The sequence below is a fragment of the Pristiophorus japonicus genome, chromosome 6, assembly GCF_044704955.1.
Source record: "Pristiophorus japonicus isolate sPriJap1 chromosome 6, sPriJap1.hap1, whole genome shotgun sequence".
Classification (NCBI taxonomy): Eukaryota; Metazoa; Chordata; class Chondrichthyes; family Pristiophoridae; genus Pristiophorus; species Pristiophorus japonicus.
In genome coordinates, this window is record NC_091982.1 from 255,322,464 (window position 1) to 255,341,698 (window position 19,235).

At 43.6% G+C, this 19,235-nt stretch overlaps 1 protein-coding gene and 1 pseudogene across 2 annotated transcripts in view; both read left to right on the plus strand.

Annotated features, from left to right (window-relative positions):
• The first annotated feature begins 351 nt into the window (after positions 1 to 351).
• zbtb38 (zinc finger and BTB domain containing 38) overlaps positions 352 to 19,235 on the plus strand; it is a 44,335-nt gene continuing 25,451 nt past the window's right edge. Inside the window, exon 1 of one of the 2 annotated variants that reach the window (XM_070882484.1) lies at positions 352 to 432. Coding sequence is in view for 1 of the 2 variants with exons in the window: in XM_070882483.1 (XP_070738584.1) it covers positions 17,421 to 17,423 (3 nt within the window). In the remaining variant the exon portion in view is untranslated. Of the gene's footprint in view, positions 433 to 17,375; positions 17,424 to 19,235 lie in introns of those variants that run through there. The other variant, XM_070882483.1, reaches the window with a different exon arrangement.
• Positions 14,704 to 14,831, plus strand: LOC139266464 (U2 spliceosomal RNA; annotated as a pseudogene).

Consider the following 19,235-nt stretch of genomic DNA (forward strand, 5'->3'; position numbering starts at 1 on the left):
AATCTCGGTCCAAATATCTTTTTCTTTTGGTGTTTACCAGAATTCATATTTGAATTTCTCGATTCGGAGTTTAACCAGGTTTATGATTGCAGATAGCAGATGCAACAAATCTATTTTTAGCAATAAAGTAGTGCACATTGTGTACCAGCGCTTGTATGCCTCTGACTGGTATTTTCGGCAGTGATATCATGGCTTGATTCTCACCTAGTGTGACAAGTGGCCGTTGCAGTGGTCAGCTTCAGGCTCTGATCCCTGGGAGAAATGATCTTCGCCCAACAGCTTTCACAGGTTTATGCAGATGGGCAATTGTTGCAGAGCAGTCTTGTTGATGAGCAGAATTTTCAGGAACACCGTTTCTTCGATAAGTAGCACAAGTGCGACGTCAGCTTCCTGAGAACTGGAGCGTTTTGATTTATTTTTCCCCCAAAAAAGGTAATTACGGCAGGTGTCCAGAGCTTGGTGTCTCCTTTTTTTTTATTTTTGCATGAAAATCGTAAAAATATTATATTGCGCTTAGTGCTTTTTTTTTCTCCTCGCAGATAGATTTTAGCATGCATGGCGCACAATATTTTCCTGTTTGATATTTACGTACAACTGGCTTTAAAAAATAAAATAAAAATCTTTTCGCTATGTCCTTGGATACGGATGTTTATCAGAAAAGTATGACTGCTAGTCAGAATTTTCATTCTATACTGAGGTACATAAAGCTTAGGGGGGGGCGGGGAGGGGACATTGTACTTAACAGTAACAACGAGCAGCAGAGAATGTTACATATAAATGCACTGAGTTTTTGTTGTGTGTGCTGGTGTGTAGGATTTTGGCAGGCAGCATCTTTATCACAAACCTTTTGAAATGCCCTTGTTTTGGTGTTTAAAAGCTGCAGGGGCTATTGCACAAAGGGAAAAGCGTCTTGAAAAGAGAATTTTCCATTTTTGTATGAAACAGAACTGGATGATTCTTATCAGAAAAATTGCTTAAAAGGAAAGGTTGCATTTCCAAAACACGAGCACATATTCATTTTTCTTTTTCGTTCTCAATGGCTCTGAAAAGAACTTGGGACTATATTTAATGGAACGTTCACAATCAGAACGGTGCACATTTTACTAATTGTGTCATTCGACATCTTGTACTTCACTGTCTTCCAACCGGCCTGCTGGTCTTCAACCACTAAATTCCAAGGAGAAGAGGTGGATGTTATACTAAAAATAGCTGCACAAATGATTGTCAATGAAAACTGTCCCTTTCTCCAATTTTGATGGTTTCGAGCCTACATACCTGCAGCACGAGTAGTTTACTGAATCAATTGCTTGGCAATTAGTCACTGCAAATGCTGAAAATACAATTTGCTTCCCAATAACTACTGCATAACAGCATGTTTCCTTGACAACCACATCCTGTCAGCACAAGCAGCAAAAACCAGCGTTGGCACCCCAAGCCTGGGATTTTTCCTTCATCTGCATGCGATTATCAATACCTGTTTTTCTTAATGGTTTGACTTTGTTGCGTTAGCAACATTTGCGCTCACCTTTTGGCTTGGCATTGCAACAGAATTACTGTAAATTGGTATTCGAGTTGGACGAAATGGGTGAAACCATGTGCTGGATGATAAAAGGCTACCTATTTTTAATTTGGGTGAATTTAAACTTCAGGGAACCTGATTTGTGCTTTGTGTGGTATTAGATGCACTGTCTAATGTGAAGTAAACGGGAAGAGAACACCTTTTAATTCTATGTTTCAAATTAATTTTTCAGTTTTTAAGTGTACAGCGTTTGGTAGTGTCCAACAATTAACATTCTTCCGTTGATCTGTCAAACTGGCAGACTTGACTTCTGGGTGCAATCCAATTATAGTGCTAAATGTTTGCAAATACAGTCGAATGCAGCGTGGCAAATAGCATTCAGTGCTGATCACTGCTGAAAATACTTGCGCTCTTGAAGAGGTTTAATGTTTAGTGCAATTAAGCGCAAAAAAAAATAGCTGTACAATATAACCAATAAATGTAAACGTTTTTAAAAAACTCACCTCCGTAATGGTGTTTAGGATGTAATTTACTGAAATAGAAATTGCCCTATTTTATTTGAAGATATCCACAATTGCTGTCGAGTGGTGCTGTTCAATGGTATCAGTACTCTGAAATGATGTGCTTTCAGCAGCAGCCATTTTACAGGAGCTTATGGCATTCTGTCTTTCTGCAGTCGGTTTCAAAATGGCTGTTTTCTGTTGTGGTTGAGTATACACAGCCTTGCAGCATAGCATTACGACGTGCTGAAAGAAGTCGAGTTTGCAGTAACTGGCCACTGGCAGAAAGTAACAGTGTAAATTAGTTGCAAAATAGCAAGTTTTATAAAAAAAAAAAAGTTTTGGACTAAGACCCGTAATTATATATTCTAATTCATGTCGCCAGTGTCTTCAAGCAGAATAATATGTTGCATTGAAATTGCTGGTTTTATATATTTGAACATTTAAAATGACCTTGCTTCAAAGATTACAAAATGGCTGCAGACCACAACCGATTGGTGGCATGATAATAGTACATCACACGTAGCAAAATATTTAACTGTTTAATTCATACAGGTATAAGGTGACAAGCGTACTGACGCTTGTAGTAGAGTTGCTGCAACGTAACTGTACCTTGCATGAAATACGAAGCAAAAGCGTGCGCCCTAATGATCATGGCAGCTGAGTGACGCATTTAATTTTTAGGCACTAAAAAAAAAATCTCCTTACTGCTGCTTCAGTCACTTCGGTATTGAAGATGTGCTGGTGCATTACAGATGACTTATCTTTAACGTTTGAAATTAAAGGCAAGCTGGTGGTTGGGGCGAGGGGCTGGAGGGGGATGTGGAAATGTATTTTTTATCTAAGCTGATACCACACGGTATTTGTGTGCCCTTTGCAATATATATATAACAAAATGGAGTCCTGGTCCTTCCAGAACTTTCTGCATAAAAGCAGTGGGCTTGCATAAACAGCTAAACCTGGTTTGAGATGGCTGATGGCCATCAGACAGCTAGGAGACAAGTCATGCTGAGACAAGTACCCCCCCTATGGTGCTCTCCTATTGTCTATAAGACACCAGTTCCATGCCAACCCACCCTTTTCAAAGTACTCAAACCACCAGCCATTATCTCTTGTAGAGACCTCATCCATTTGATGCAAAAAGATAACTGACTAGGAAACTGGACAATCCTGACACAATGCAAGACAGGCAATAGCTCATTACCACACTCTCATGGAGTAATGGCCGGCTGGCCAACTAATAACCCTGACAAAAGGAAATATCTGGAAACCATGTCAGGACAAGGATGTAGTAATTAACTCTTTATCTGTATTCACTGACTGCAAGACCGAGCCAATACACAGGGAGAGGCCATAACTTGGGTTTTACTGTATAAATATCTCGTGAAACTACCATTTCGGAGGTGTTCACTTAGCCATTGACTGAGTGTGACCTGCCCCTTACTAGCAAGTAAATTAAATAAACTTCTGCCGCAGCTGAAAGTATCGGAGTCATTTTTTTCGGAGGTCGAGATTTCGACAGGGACCAAGATAAGAACGTGAAGAGTAATGATGAGTTGATCAGCAGACTTCATAGAAGCCTCCGCTTATGAACCCAAGCAAAATAAGTGTTTGGACAGTAATGGAAATGCTGAGTTAATATCTCTGCAGCTTGTACTGTGGAACTAGGTCATGCGTGTTGCAATATTATGCTGAACAGAAACCCTTGCAGTTACGCCAGAGAAGCATTCAGAACAGTTTTCAATAGCATTTAGACCACAATGTGGACGAATACAAAGTCATAGTCAATCTCACGTGGTTTCACCTGTGCACAATAGACTCTACTCTTTAGTATAAAGGACGGAAATGTTCCTTTCTGCGTGGGCTTATTGTCTGTTCTTTCACAGCAGTCAAGTATGAATCTCGTTTAACACTATGACTCAGCACTAGTGGGGAAAAATTGTTGTTGAATTCAAAGGTATGCATAAATAGAACATAGTCCTTTTTTCAGGGTAAACTCTCTCTTTTATTCCATTAATCTCCCATGTGGGGTGACCTACTCTTAGATCTTCTTCTGTGTTACTCTGCACCTGCCAATGGGAGGTCCACAGGAGCAGGGCCTGATGGGCCTGAGGCAAACTGATTCAGATGGGCCAATAGTTATGTTTGTTCATGTTCATCACATTATGCAAAAATAGATATGTACACGTTAGGCCAATAAACAATGTTTTCCTCGGTTCTTGTTTTTCCTCTCATTGTCTATTCTATTCAGCCTATTTGGGAGGTCTTATATATTTTTTTCCTACATTTATTTGGTGGGCCTATGTTCTTTGGTGGGGCCTGGAGCTGCAGCCCCCATCTGCCCCGTGGTTAATCTGCCCCTGCACCTTGGACCCCAATTATTCTGCATGGAAGTGTTTCACTCTGCTATGGGGAGACGCTGAACAGCAGCTGCTTCTCCGCACCAAGTGGCTGAAGTTGCGAACTCCGCAGGATGGGGTGGAGGGGAAGCGAGTCGGGGGTCAAATTTTCACCCATCTACACTGGGGCATTGTATCATTGTAAAACCTCTTAAATAAAATGCAACCTTAATGTAGAAAAATATGTTGAAGTGTGCTAAATGAGGATTTTGGATAATTCAATAATTGTTGCAACAGTCTTTTTCAGAGAATGATAGTAGGCATCAGGTACTTACAACAAGAATTGTGTTTATATAGTGCTTTTTAACGCAGTAAAACTTCCCAAGGAACTTCACGAGCGTTATCAAACAGAATTTGACACCGAGCCACATAAGGGGATATTAGGGCAGATTATCAAAAGCTTGGGCAAAAAGATAGGTTTTAAGGATTGTCTTAAAGGAGGAAAGAGAGGCAGAGAGGTTTCAGGAGAGAATTCCAGAGCTTGGAGCCTTGGCAGCTGAAGACATTCAATCGGGAATGCTCAAAAGGCCAGAATTAGATATGCGCAGAAATATTGGCGTGTTCTAGGGCTGAGGAGATTCGAGATGGGGAGGGGCGAGGCCATGAGGGACTTGAAAACCGAATGAGCGATCCTACAGCAATAAGGAAGGTAGATCAGAAATATGCATCTGGGCTCACCTGTAAAATCTCTCGTCTCTTGTCCTGTAATTACTTTTCGATAATATTGGAGATAATTGGGAAAACTCTGTTGAGGGGGCATTCAATCTGCAGTACTTGGAGCAAAATAGTCAGCTAAAATCTAATTAACTCAACACTCTCTCTGAAACTTCAGAATGTTACATTCTGCCCAACATCACTCCCCAGAATTACTACGGAACTGCAACAGAGGAACATAGTTACAATATGTATTAACAGAGGACGTAAGTCCCATTTATCTTTAAGCTCTTGTGCTGAGGAAGGTAAATATTTTTTCAATCCAAATGCTTCACTACAACAATACTTTTTTGTTACTATAGTCAGAAATGTATTTCATATGACATTTTGGTTTTTAAAAATAAAAATCGTTGCCACACAAAAATAAGTAATCATCGTAAAATTGGTTGTCAAAATTTGCTCAGAGGTTTTGACCTATTCTGTTTTTGCTACAGATTGAATGCCCCTCAACAGAGTTCTCCCAATTGTAACCAATAATATCTAAAAAGTAATTACAAGACAAAAGACGAGAGATTTTACAGGTGAGCCTAGATGTATATTTCCATGGTCTGTGACGAGATTACCTTTTGCGAAGGTATGGTCGATAAAAAGTCAGTTGGAGGAATTTTAACTGTGAAATGGCCGTCCATTATATGCCCTGCCTGATTTTTTTCTTTTCCCCTTCCATTGACTTCAATAGAAACTAAAATTGGTGTATCCTGGGTGGCTAATTCGATACCGCCCAAGGTTAAAATTACACCCAGTGTACAAGTTAAAACAGGAAACCACAATAAGCAGTTCACACAAAACAGTTTGTGCTTTGGACCCCACGCGATCGAAATTGATTCGATCGCCACACCTCTAACTCTTTCGGCTATTTGGTCTGTGTATGAAGTTCACCAATTAACATTACTCCAACCAATGTACAAGCAAAATGGCTAACTGATGGGTGAGATGTGGTTAATTCAGCAGTGTGATTTAACCTACGAGCCATAGTATACCCTGGAAGTGTGTACTATGACTTGAGGTGGGATTTTTTTACCATGCAGTTACAAGTATTGGGAAATTATAAATTGTCTTTGGATATTGCAGTGTGTGGGATGTAAATTACCAATTTAAGATATAGGAAATTTGTATATACAGGGTTGTGCATCCAAAACTAGTTTAGCGTTAACTCTTTACTCTTGTATTCTGCCCATATCATCCATGCTGGCTCTTGAAGGAGTTGTCCACTTCATCCCATTATCCTACCCTTTCCCCATACCCTTTTTTTTAATTTAGAAAAATAAAATATTTATCCACTTCCTTTTTCAAAAACCATTGGATACTGCTTGCACTGCTGTTTCTAGTACACATTTCATGTCCTAATACCTCTCTGTAAAAAAAAAAAATAAAAAAAAAAAATAAATAAATAAATAAAACCTCCTACCTCTTTTTCCACCTCCCCATCCTCATTCTTTTGGTTGTGATCTTAAATTACTCTAGTTACTGATTCAGCGACCAGTGGGAATAGTTTTTCGCTATTTACCTTATCAAAAACACTTAATTTTAAACGCGTCTATCAGATCTTCTTTTAACATTTTTCTATTCTAGTGAAAAGAGCTCCAAATTCTCTAGCCGTTTCTCATTACTAAAGCTTCCGGTATCATCTTAGTGAATCTCTTCTGTACTCTCTCCAGGCGACTTTCTTTTTTAAGGTCGAGTGTCTAACCAAATGATTTTTTTAAATAGGTTTAGCATTAACTCTTTACTTTTGTATTCTATGCCTCGATTTATAAAAGGGGTATATTTTCATCTTTCTTGCCTGGCATAAAGCATCGGCTGGATGGAGCAGAGAGGAAAATTGGGGAGAATCTAATCCTTGTAATAGATCCCATCTCATTACCCTTCCATTTGTACTGTATGCAATGTCCCCTTATAACCTGATGTACAAATTGTGTATAATATTGGATTGGATTGAACCAGAGTGTGTGCAAAATATAAACCAATGCACTGAACCATAGAATTAGAGAGGCGTAACAAAACTTGATTTCTTTTGAGAAGAAAGCAAAAGAGGAGGATGAATAATCTAGAGAGTTTACTTATTTTAGTGGTTCTGTCATAGAATTGTCCTGCCCTTGTATTGTTACAAAGACAAATGTAACTGAAATGGGCTGAACAGGTCATGACTGTTTCAGCTGGGGAAAATGTGCAGTCAAGATTGTTCGATCTGCTGCATTTTTGACTGGTGGAGCACAGGGCCCAGGAATCTCCGGGACTCTAACTTTAAAGATTGTTCATTTATACTCCAAAAGATGAGTAATGACCACAACTATTGTGAAGTGTTTTTAAAAAAAAAAAAACTTGTAGTTGCAACCATTGGGTTCAGAGTCCAATATTCAACCTTGTGAATACCCCTGCAAAGCTTTCTCTGTACTCCTGGTTGTGGATGTTAGGTGATTTTATCTCTCATTTGTAGGATCTACCAAAAACTGAATGTCAATGTTACATAATCTAGTTTGCAATAGTTGTTTTAGCAAATAAATGCACTGATATTGCCAAGGACATTTAGGTAGCTTGTTGCAGTCGATACTCATGATCGAGCAACAAAGAAAGAAGGAAAGGCTTGCTTTTATATAGCACCTTTCACGACCTCGGGACGACCCAAAGCACCTTACAGCCAATTAAGTACTTTTGAAGCATAGTTGCTGTTGTAATGTGAGAAATGTGACCCTTGGGTACTGCATTTCAAGAATAGTATTTTCTTCTCTTAAATTCTGTCCTCCACTGCATGTCTACATGTAAAGAGCACCATGTGAGAATTCACTCGACTTGAAAACAGCTTATGTAAGTACGATGAATGACATGTTTGAAAAAAGTATGTAAACTTAGTACAACCCAGCCCAACTGCAACACCACAAATTAATCTTTTATGTCACGATGGAAACCATTTCAACATTGCATATAATCAGGCTTTATTCTACTGCAAAGTTATGGAAGGAATATACCCTTGACTTCAGATCTTGCTATTATGTGATACCTCTCCAATTATACGGTTCAGTATGTCGGTTTATACCTCCCCAGTCTAGCTAGTTAGTACTGCCTTGTAATTTTTGATATTGATGTGCTGTCCTCTATAAAACAAAGGTGTCTTCAGGTCTGGTTTATCTGATCTAGGGAATTCCTACATGCTTTTCACGCGACTGTTCCGCAATGTGTTGCTACATCGAACCATAGAAATTTATTGCGTAGAATATGGCCATTTGTACCGTTGTGTCTGTGCTGTCTGATTTGCTACAGCAATGAATCTGCTGCTGTAAAAAGCTCCTTTTGGCCAAGTGTTTGCACAGATAGATTACAGGTCCATACTCACTGGCTATCAGTATTTCAAACCATGAGGGGGCGAAGCTGCTCTACACCCCGATTTGGGGGCGGTAACCTTCTGGGGCCGGGACATTCTATGCCCGGTGCTGAAGTCGCGGATTTGCCCTTACCGCCCCTCTCAAAGGAAACGGAGCACCATCTCTCACACTCCACCTCGTTTGGGGGCGGTAACCGGGGCGTGACTGTGGCGCTGAAGGAAGCGTTATGTGGAGCGTAGCCTGGTTCACTTCAACGCTCCTCCCCTTCGATTTAAAGGGGCGGGCCACTGAGCACTCTGCAAGGCTTCTGGGGGCCTCCATTAGGCCACCGGGGCAGCGTGCAACCAGACCTGCAGCCCAGCTCACAAGCTGGAGTCCCGGGCAATGGCGTGATGGTGGCCTGGACCACGCTAGAGCCACCATTGTGGAGCCGACCCCGAGAGTCGGCAGACAAAAAATATGGCGGCGCGTGTTGCTGGCACCATATTTTGTGAATCTGTGGAATTCTCTGCCCAAGGAAGCAGTTGAGGCTAGCTCATTGAATGTATTCAAGTCACAGATAGATTTTTAACCAATAAGGGAATTAAGGGTTACGGGGAGCGGGCGGGTAAGTGGAGCTGAGTCCACGGCCAGATCAGCCATGATCTCGTTGAATGGCGGAGCAGTCTCGAGGGGCTAGATGGCCTACTCCTGTTCCTAATTCTTATGTTTTTATGTTCTTATGTTCACCCTCTCCTTTTAAGGAACGCCCCGAGAGCAAGGACATCCGCTCGCACTAGCGACTCTGCAAAATCCCGGGCAATTTCCCGGGAAGCAGTAGCGCACCCTGGAGGCGCAAACGGGAATATAGATAGGGGCAATTTCTCCCCCCCCCCCCCCCCTAGTGTTTCGAACCAGACGTCAGCTTGTTGGTGTTTCACAAGAAAATCAACTTTTTTTTAAAAACTGGGATTTGAAGTTTAGTACAGGAGCAGCGTCGAGAATCCGGAGTTCCAGAATGTTCCAGACTCGGGGACGATCGGTGGCAGGGTCATCCAGAGTCTGTAAAATGTTCAGGAATCGAGACTTTGTCGACCTTGGGGGTCCCGCCACTGCTTGACCTCTGGCCTCTCCTTGCCGCCGCTCGCCTCACTGTCGCTGCCCTTGCCTCGGGGCCTCCTTGGCGGGGCCCTGCCCAAACACCTCGATGGGGCCCTGCCCGACGACGTCCTCGGCGATCAGGCCCGCCCGACTACCTCTCCTGGCGGAACCCCGCCCAACGATGACGTCCTCGGCAAGCTGGCCCGCCCGGCCACCTCCTCGGCGGAACCCCGCCCAACGATGACGTCCTCGGCGATCAGGCCCGCCCGACTAGCTCTCTGGCGGAACCCCGCCCAACGATGACGTCCTCGGCGATCAGGCCCGCCCGGCCACCTCTCTGGCGGAACCCTGCCCAACGATGACGTCCTCGGCGATCAGGCCCGCCCGACTACCTCTCTGGCGGAACCCCGCCCAACGATGACGTCCTCGGCAATCAGGCCCGCCCGACTACCTCTCTGGCGGAACCCTGCCCAACGATGACGTCCTCGGCGATCAGGCCCGCCCGACTACCTCTCTGGCGGAACCCTGCCCAACGATGACGTCCTCGGCGATCAGGCCCGCCCGACTACCTCTCTGGCGGAACCCTGCCCAACGATGACGTCCTCGGCAATCAGGCCCGCCCGACTACCTCTCTGGCGGAACCCTGCCCAACGATGACGTCCTCGGCAATCAGGCCCGCCCGACTAGCTCTCTGGCGGAACCCCGCCCAACGATGACGTCCTCGGCGATCAGGCCCGCCCGGCCACCTCTCTGGCGGAACCCCGCCCAACGATGACGTCCTCGGCGATCAGGCCCGCCCGGCCACCTCCTCGGCGGGGCCGAACAGCTCCTCGGCGGGAAGCCACCCTTTCTGACGTTCCGAAATCCGGAACTATCCGAAATCGGAATCCGCAATGGGCCTCGGTCCCGAGGGTTCCGGATTTTGGGCGCTGCATCTGTGTCAACCAAAAGGTTAGTTGGAGAGCAGAACTGAAACACGGCAGAAACAATTGCATCAGATGCAGAGAACAGCTGCTAATAGGAGCGACAAGGCAACACTTTCTTTAACGTGTACTTGAGACAAAGCATGAAGATGACTTGATGGTTTGAGAGTCACAATGCAGACGTATAATAAATACAATACTAGCGCTATTTGGGTACTAATAGTATTTGTCCTCAAAGAAGATTTATCACATGAAATAGCTGTTACATTTTATAACACATTTTCCTTCAAAAAAACATTGAATCACGACCATGTGACAGGTGAATTTTTTGCATTTGAATTGTTTTTATTTTGTGATGTGTTGGGGATGGGTAAGTCTTTTTCTTTTGCATGTATCTGTGAGAGAGAACCGAAACCGCAGAGAAAGGGTTAACTTAAATGAGGGAACCTCCTGGAAGGACTGTATCATCGTTCAAGCTAAGAAGGGTATCTCTGTATAAAACAATTTGGATATGGTGCATAAACAGGAGCTCTTTCATCCCAATATGACTTATTACAGAAATGTTGAAAGAAAGCTGTCAGTTAATTTCATACTTTTAGTTTTGGGTAATTGATAGTATAATGACTCTGCCTCGAATCCCATAGGTCAGTGTTCAGTCTCTTGAAATATATTGCAATTTATATGAATTTTGTTCAGGACTTTATATTTACCTTTAAATATTTTGAATGGCTGAGTACCTATTTTTCTATTGTTTTGTGTGTTTTTATAATGCAATCACTTCAATGAAATGAAATGGCCAGATTCATAGTGAAAAGTCAGTGTGCCTGATCACTCCCTTATACCCAATATGTTGAGGTTTATTTTCTTCAAATTAATTGTAACTACTTTTTAAAAAAAAATAAGGAGTGTCCCCAGTGTAACCGATTCAAGCATGATGCTAAATGGTGAGCAATGTCTCATTTATTAATAGTTAAATCAAACCTGTAAAAGTATCAAAAAGTTAAGACAATTTTAATAATTCAGAGATCAAAACAACATTAAGCTCCCGCACCAATATTCACGATTAAAACAATATTTACCCCGTTTGATCTCTAGGCAGAGGTTATAGAAATATTTCAAATAATGAAAGCGATAGACAAGATAGAGGCAGAGAGGTTGTTTCCACTGGTCGGGGAGACTAGAACTAGGGGGCACAGCCTCAAAATACGGGGGAGCCAATTTAAAACCGAGTTGAGAAGGAATTTCTTCTCCCAGGCTCGAGGGGCTAGATAGCCTACTCCTGTTCCTAATTCTTATGTTCTATGTTCGATGTCATTACGTTGTTGTTTCAAGTTCTCTGAAAGTTGGGTGTTCTTCGACCAGCTGTGTAGTCTTCTAAAAGATGGTGAGTTTTTATCACCGCGCCCCAGCCATGGGGTCAGGAGCCTTGCACCATAAATGGGGTTATTATTCACAAGTCCCTCAGATTAATAACTTGCTTTTCAAAGAATTTAAGATGGTCAATTTGTTTTAACATTACTCGTCGATGATGATGATGATGACACACAAGACTCTCTGCGGGGTTGTTTTTCAAGGTGGCCCAGTTTGTCTGATTGTACTAGTCTAGCTATCTCGTCATTGTCGTGATTTTATCACCTATCTTTGGATTATCGTTCCGCTTTTTGGGGTCATTGTTTCTCTTTTATCATATATGACTGCTTTGCCTCATCGTGAGGGTGACCAGGGTCAGTAACTGGTCAAAGGTTGACCATTTGAAAGTCAGCAAAATGCACTCGGCAAAATACGCTGCACATTCTGCAGGGCTTGGTGGTTAGTAGCATAAACAAAATTGTCAATTTTCCCCTATTTCCAATATTCCTGTGCCAGGTATGAATGTATTTAATAGGCTTAAACAATGGTGTCACTGCACTTGCAAAGCTAATAGGGGTTGGAATTAAAATGGAGTTATTTTAATTTTAATGCTGAGTTTCCATATTTACTACAGTGTATCACTCGGATGTGTGATGGCTTCTTTGTGGATAGGTTGCAGTCCCCGCTGTCTTCTGTAGCTTTCGAAAGCTGTTTTAGTTTATTTATATGTTCAAGGGAGCTCCCTCGGTTACCATATAACAGGAGGGATATAGGGCTCAAATTTGCCCAGGAGTTGCTCTGTTTTTTTTTGGAGTAATTTGATTTTTCTGGAGTATCTTAAAAATCCACATTTTGCACGTTCAATTTGTGCCAGTGTAAGTGAGATAGTTAGGATTTTTTTAGTTTAGTTTTCTTTTTTCAAAAGCGGGTGTTACAAGCCACCTATGGCCATTTAAGCCACTTTGGACAGCTAATGGTTGCTCCAAACTAACTTAGGCCAGCGTTTGTGGCCGCACAGAAAACCCTTGCGAAGAAATGAGCGCAGGTAGGTACATCTGAGACCATTCGGCCAGAGATAGGGGTGGGAAGGGAAGCGGAGAGGACCTTGCAAAGCACTAAACAAAGCACAGCAACATTCAAGAAGCATATAAACATTCAAGAAGAAATTAAAAAAAAAATAAAACTTAAGTCCTACCTTCCTATCGAAACTCAGCCCGGGAAGTCAGCGGGCTGGTCGGTGTGGCAGGCCACTCGGCTGGGGATAGGTGCAGGACGACCGGGGAGAGCACAGGGAACTGGTCACAGACTCGCAGAAGACATAGGCAGGCTGGCTGGCTGGGCTGGGCTCGCAGAAGATACAGGCTCGCAGATGACACAGGCTGGCTGGGCTGCAGGAATCAACCTCCCTCACGGACAGTGGGCCGGTCGGTGCAGGCAGGCCACTTGGCCCGGGATAAGGGCAAGACACATTGTGTGCGTGCTGCAGTGTGGGACCCACAGAGGCTGGGGGCAGGAGCTGCTGCGCATGCGCGCACACTCCAACGCGCATGTGCAGAGCTGCCGGCATGGTTTCTGGCGCAGGGCCCTAGCTCTGCTCCCCCCCCCCCCCCAATCAACTGGTCACGCTGCGCCAAGCCCCAGGAGAGGCAACACAGCGGCCAGAATCGGGGGAGATTTTTTAGGCACCGTTTTCAGCCCACAAAGTCAGCGCATCGCAGTGCGCTGAAAAAACGGGTGGGCCAAATTTGAGCCCTTATAGTGGTGGTCATCCATTTGAGTCTTCATAGACTAGGTGGGCCGGAGTTTGCTGGAGCAAGACTTTCCCATGTGGTTGATCTTTTTCCCGCACCCGTGCAAATTGATAACGGCAAGGGCATTTGGGACCTTGGTGATTGACGACGGGACCAATGAGATTTAAGGATTGAGAAATAAACAAAGGAAGGGCTGTGAATTTAGAATGGGTGAATTCAATGTCAAGTTAGGTGCAGAAAGAGGGAAAGAACGATTGGATTTTGAGAGAGAGAGAGAAAAAAGAGACACAGGAAAAGTAAGATTTTTTTAATTTGGCATGTTTTTAAATCTCCAACAAATCACTACCTGAAGGAATGAGACTTCACACTTTTAATTGCTCACTTTCTGTGCCAGAGAGGTTGATAGGCAGTCATTAACAATTATCGCATTGTTAAAAGGGTACTTGTGATATTAATTGAATGACTAATAGGCAATTAATGCTCAAATCGAGCAACTTCATGAAAGTCGTGGGGAGGTTAAGGGCGAGATGATGTTTGTGCAGTTCACGGGGTCTCCCTGCCTCGCTGCAAGTTGCTGATCAATTTGCACATTCATAACGGAGAGCGTTGCTCACATGCCATTATTTATTTTGTAAATTCTAGCCTAATGCTGATTGCGTGCAACCAATGCAGAGCAGCAATTAATCGTCAATGGAACTAGAGTCACAACAGTAAGAGGAAGTTGTGATCAAACTGTACAGCGCTCCAGTCAGAATGCACCTTATCTCCAACTGCATCTAGTTCTGGGCACTGAGACACAAGAGAGACATTCCAGTGCTGGAGGTAGTGTGGAAGGTCCGCCAGGTGGAACCCTAATGTCAACGGTCTGAGTTATGAGTAAAGACTAGTTAGAGTGACTTGAGCCCTGATTTTTAACTCTGGGCTGGAATCGGGGGGCCGGGGGCCAAACCATCCCAACCTCGGCAGTATGCGGCCGGGGACATTTTAACTCCTGGGCCGCATCCACCAAAACCAAATGGGGGCATGCTGAAGTGGCAACTCAGCCGGCGGGTGGCAAGAGCGGATGTCAGGAGGCTGCCGCCGGGTTCGGAAAGCTAAGATCATGCGTAACTGACCTGACAGGGGAGTAACCATGACCAGAAAGTGGTTCTCCCTGGATCAGGAACGTGGTTCTCCTATGCTTTTTGGAAATAGGAGGTGGGTGGGGGGCTTGCCCCGTCCACCTCCATGGCACGAACCTGGTATTGCAGTACTTCCAGGAACGGTGCAGCCTTGGCTCTAGGCCTTTTGGCTAAGAGCAAAATCATTGGCGCAGAGTGATCTTTGTTTGGGCGCAAGGTGACCTTTGGTGTTTATGATCTGACAAGTTGATCTGACAAAGAATTGGAAAGATTGGCAACGAATTTAAAAAAAAAAAAAAAAAAAATTTCCAGACATCCTGGCAAGCTCCCAGTTAAGCAATGCCTAGATTTCAAAATCCTCATCCTGGTTTACAAATCACTCCATGGCCTCGCCCCTCCCTATCTCTGTAATCGTCATCAGCCTCACAAACCCCTCTAGATATCTGCGCTCCTCAAAATTCTGCCCTCTTGAGCATCCCTGATTATAATCACTCCACCATTGGTGGCCGTGCCTTCTGTTGCCTGGGCCCCAAGCTCTGGAACTCCCTCCCTAAACCCGTCCCACCTCCTTTCCTTCTTTTTAAGACGCTCCTTAAAATCTACCTCTTTGACCAAGCTTTTGGTCATCTGCCGTAATTTCTTCTTATCTGGCTCGCTGTCAAATTTATTTATGACACTCCTGTGAAGTGCCTCTGGATGTTCCACTATGTTAAAAGGCACTATATAAATACAAGTCGTTGTTGCTGGTATAAGTCGATGGGGAGGTTTCCCAGGACAGGGGGAATCCTAAAGCTTGCTTGTGGGCCCAGAGGAGCTCTCCTGCTCCTCCTGGCCCCACAAGGAAAATCGAAAAGAAAAAGACTTGGCTGTTTCCTTTTCCCACTTGGTGGGTCTGGTGGGAACCACTTGTATCCGCTCAGGCCCAGTGTTAAAATAGTTGTCGGGCCCCGATGACATCAGCGGAGCCTGATCTGCATATTTAACGAAGGTCTCTTGTCGTTTCTCACGCCCACGCAGAAGAGCAGGTTAAAATCGTAGCCTGTGGGATCGGTGTATGACATTACCAGGCGAGACCCAGGCCTGACTTTAACTGCCCTCTTGCCCGGTTTCCATCGAGCGGCTAGGGTTAAAATCGCTTCCTTGGACTTTGCAGCCTGGAAAGGAGGAGAGAATTGGTCTTTATTTTATTCGTTTATGGGATGTGGGCATCACGGGCAAGGCCAGTATTTATTGCCCATCCCTAATTGCTCTTGAGAAGGTGGTGGTGAGCCGCTGCCTTGAACTGCTGCAGGTTGTGTGGTGAAGGTTCTCCAATGCTGTTACGGAGGGAGTTCCAGGATTTTGACCCAGTGATGATGAAGGAATAGCAATATACTTTTGAAGTCAGGATGGTTTGTGACTTGGAGGGAAACGTGGAGGTCGTCCCATGTACCTGCTGCCCTTGTCCTTCGAGGTGCTAAAGTACGTGGGTTTGGGAGGTGCTGCCGAAGAAGCCTTGGCAAGTTGCTCCAGTGCATCTTGTAGATGGTGCACACTGCAGCCACGGTACATCGCCTGTGGGATTGGTGCCTGTGCATAGAGGTATATAACATAGAAACATAGACAAAATACAAATTGTTGTTGTTGCATTCATATAGTGCCTTTAACAGAAGGAAATGTCCCGAGGCATTTCACAGCAGCACTTATCAGACAACAATTGACACTGAGCCAAAGTAGTTACATTCAAGCCCACTTAAATGAAAAACTGATAAAAGAATAAATTGTTTGAGAATAAAATCTCCATGCATAAATGCTTTTTCTATCTTTTCCAATGATAGCTGTCACTATTCGATGAATAACTGTTGGATGAATAATACAATTGAATGGATTGCAAAAGTCAAAATTTATTCATTTAGATGCTGTACTGCGCCTCAAAAGCTGATATGTTAATCTCTTACAAGCGTTTTTGTGGCAAAATGGCCTAATAACCATTTCGGTGATGTTTCAGAGTCTTTTTCAGGAGCTCGAGCTGGAGCTCTTTTGACAATCAATGTAACGGTGCTTTTATCTTGGTGTGAAACCCACTTCATTAGGTGCTAATGCTCGAGCTCAGTTCATCTGGTGTCTCTAGCTAAAAGTCAAGCATAATTGCTGTTTTTAAAAAGAAATTATTAACTGTTAAATACTGCACTGTATTGCTCCAGGTATTTAATCTGTTTTTTATAAGCTAAGAAACCCTCTCTAAGATTTCCTGTACAGTGAAGTGTATATTGTAACGAACGAAATGACATAAATACAATTTGTTATCCATAACAACTGTATAACCATTGCAATTCCGATACTGTAATTGTAATCCAATTTGCATTCCATTGTTAGCTTCTTGCCAAATAACGGATAAAAGAAACAGCTAAGTGAATAAAATGCCTTGGCAAAATTCTTCTTCGTGTAACCAGTTTGCACTGTATTCTGAGGGGAGGGTCAAAGCTTAGACAAAGAGGTAGGCTTTAAGGAGTGTTTTAAAGGAGGAGAGAGGCGGAGAGGTTTAGGGAGGGACTTCCGGATCTTAAATCATAGGCGGGTGAGCGCAGAAAAAACCCAGCCAAGTTGTCAAGGTCACAAAATTAGAAATATCTAGCTAGCAGACTTTTTTTTAAAAAACAACCGTCATTTTATCTCGCGTTGTTCATTTCCTTTGCTGAAGACTGCGAAATTGTTGCCATCTTGTGCCACTAAAGCAGGTACTGGCTGCAAAGCTGCATTATAAATGGTATGGAATGCTACTTTAAGTTAAACTATGAGAGTAGGACAAGAGGTTACAGGTTCAACTAGTAAAAGATAACTTTTGGATTATTAGGAAATTCTTCTTCGCAGAGTGATCCAACACTTAGAACGGATTTTGAGGTAAAGTGGTGCAGGCAAATATCCTGCAATCATTCAAGATACAATTTGATGCGGGGAGTGGGGGTGCAGAAGGAGAAGTGTAGGCTTGTTGTGGATGAATTAATTAAGATTGGCTGAATGTCCTTCCTAATCTGAAAGTATCTTGTGAGACCAATAGGTCAGTTACATTGCAGTCTTTAAATGTTTGTTAATAAAGCAACTGGAGTTTAGTGCCTCAGGTCATTTCACGATGTTAAAGGTGCTATATAAATACAAGTTGTTGTAATTGGAGCAAAGCTGATGGTATTTCAGAGAGCACCAGAGTTGGGGTGGGGCGGGGGGGGTGGGGGGTGCAGTAATCTTGCACTACGTGGGCTTCGCACTAGCTGCAGTATAACTACTATCCGTGTGATGCTGCTTTTAAGTTGCTCAGGTGAATGTGTGCCCAGTCTTAATGTTTGTAATTAGCTGATGTGACCATTGGCTCTTCACTAGTGTGAAAAATTGAATTAAGAGATTTGTACAGTATTTAAGCATGTGTCTGCATGAAAACTGACCAGCACAGAGCTGGCGGCATAACTTTGTGAGATCCATCTCCTACCACTCTAAAGCAGGTACTGGCCATGGTCACAACGCTGTATTATAAAAGGATCATAAGAGGGAAAGAATGCATTTTTGCAATACATGTGCTTCCTTTACTCCATTACTTTTCACAAACGTGTCACACAGCTCTAACTCATTCTTTTCCATGGAACTCATCACCTCCCTTTTGTGTCAGCCGTGGGTAGCACACTTACTTCGGAATCAGAAGGTTGTGGGTTCAAGTCCCACTCCAGGAACTTGAGCACACAAATCTAGGCTGACGCTCCAGTGCAGTACTGAGGGAGTGCAGCACTGTCAGAGGTGCCGTCTTTCGGATGAGACTTTAAACTGAGGGCCCTGTCTGCTCTCTCAAGTGGACGTAAAAGATCCGATGGCGCTATTTCGAAGAAGAGCAGGGCAGTTATCTCTGATGTCCTGGCCAATATTTATCCCTCAATCAACATAACAAAAACACATTGCTGTTTGTGGAAGTTTGCAGTGTGCAAGTTGGCTGCCCCCTCCCTCCCCCCGTTTCCCACATTACAACAGCGACTACACTCCAAAAGTACTTCATTGGCTGTAAAGCGCTTTGAGATGTCCGGTGGTCATGAAAGGCACTATATAAATGCAAGTCTTTCTTTCTTTCCTGGCTTTTAATACCCACTTAATTTCTCCCTGATTAACTTCCTTTTCCCTTTTGTAATTGTGAACCCTTGGTGGCATCCTGCACCTAGGGTTTCTCAGTTTACAAAAAACAATGCCTCGGTTTCAGAATGAGGTTTTTAACTGTTTCCTTATCTGAATCATGAAAACAGTCCTGATCTGCTCATTGGATCATTTCAGTCATCATCGTCATCATCATCATCATCATAGGTGGTCCTCGAACGAGGATGACTTGCTACCATGAGTTCACAAATGTTTCAATGAAGGACCCGATGTTCCAGTCCTGAACTCCAGTTGAGGGAGATGGAAGATGCCTGTGCGTGGATTTTTTTTTTTAAACATGTGATGACAGTTGCACATCAGCCACCACACGGGCTTGACCGAGTTCGGCCTTTATCCAGTGGCAAGGATTAACCAGGACGACAGGAGATTTGCTCTGCTGCGCTGACCTAGT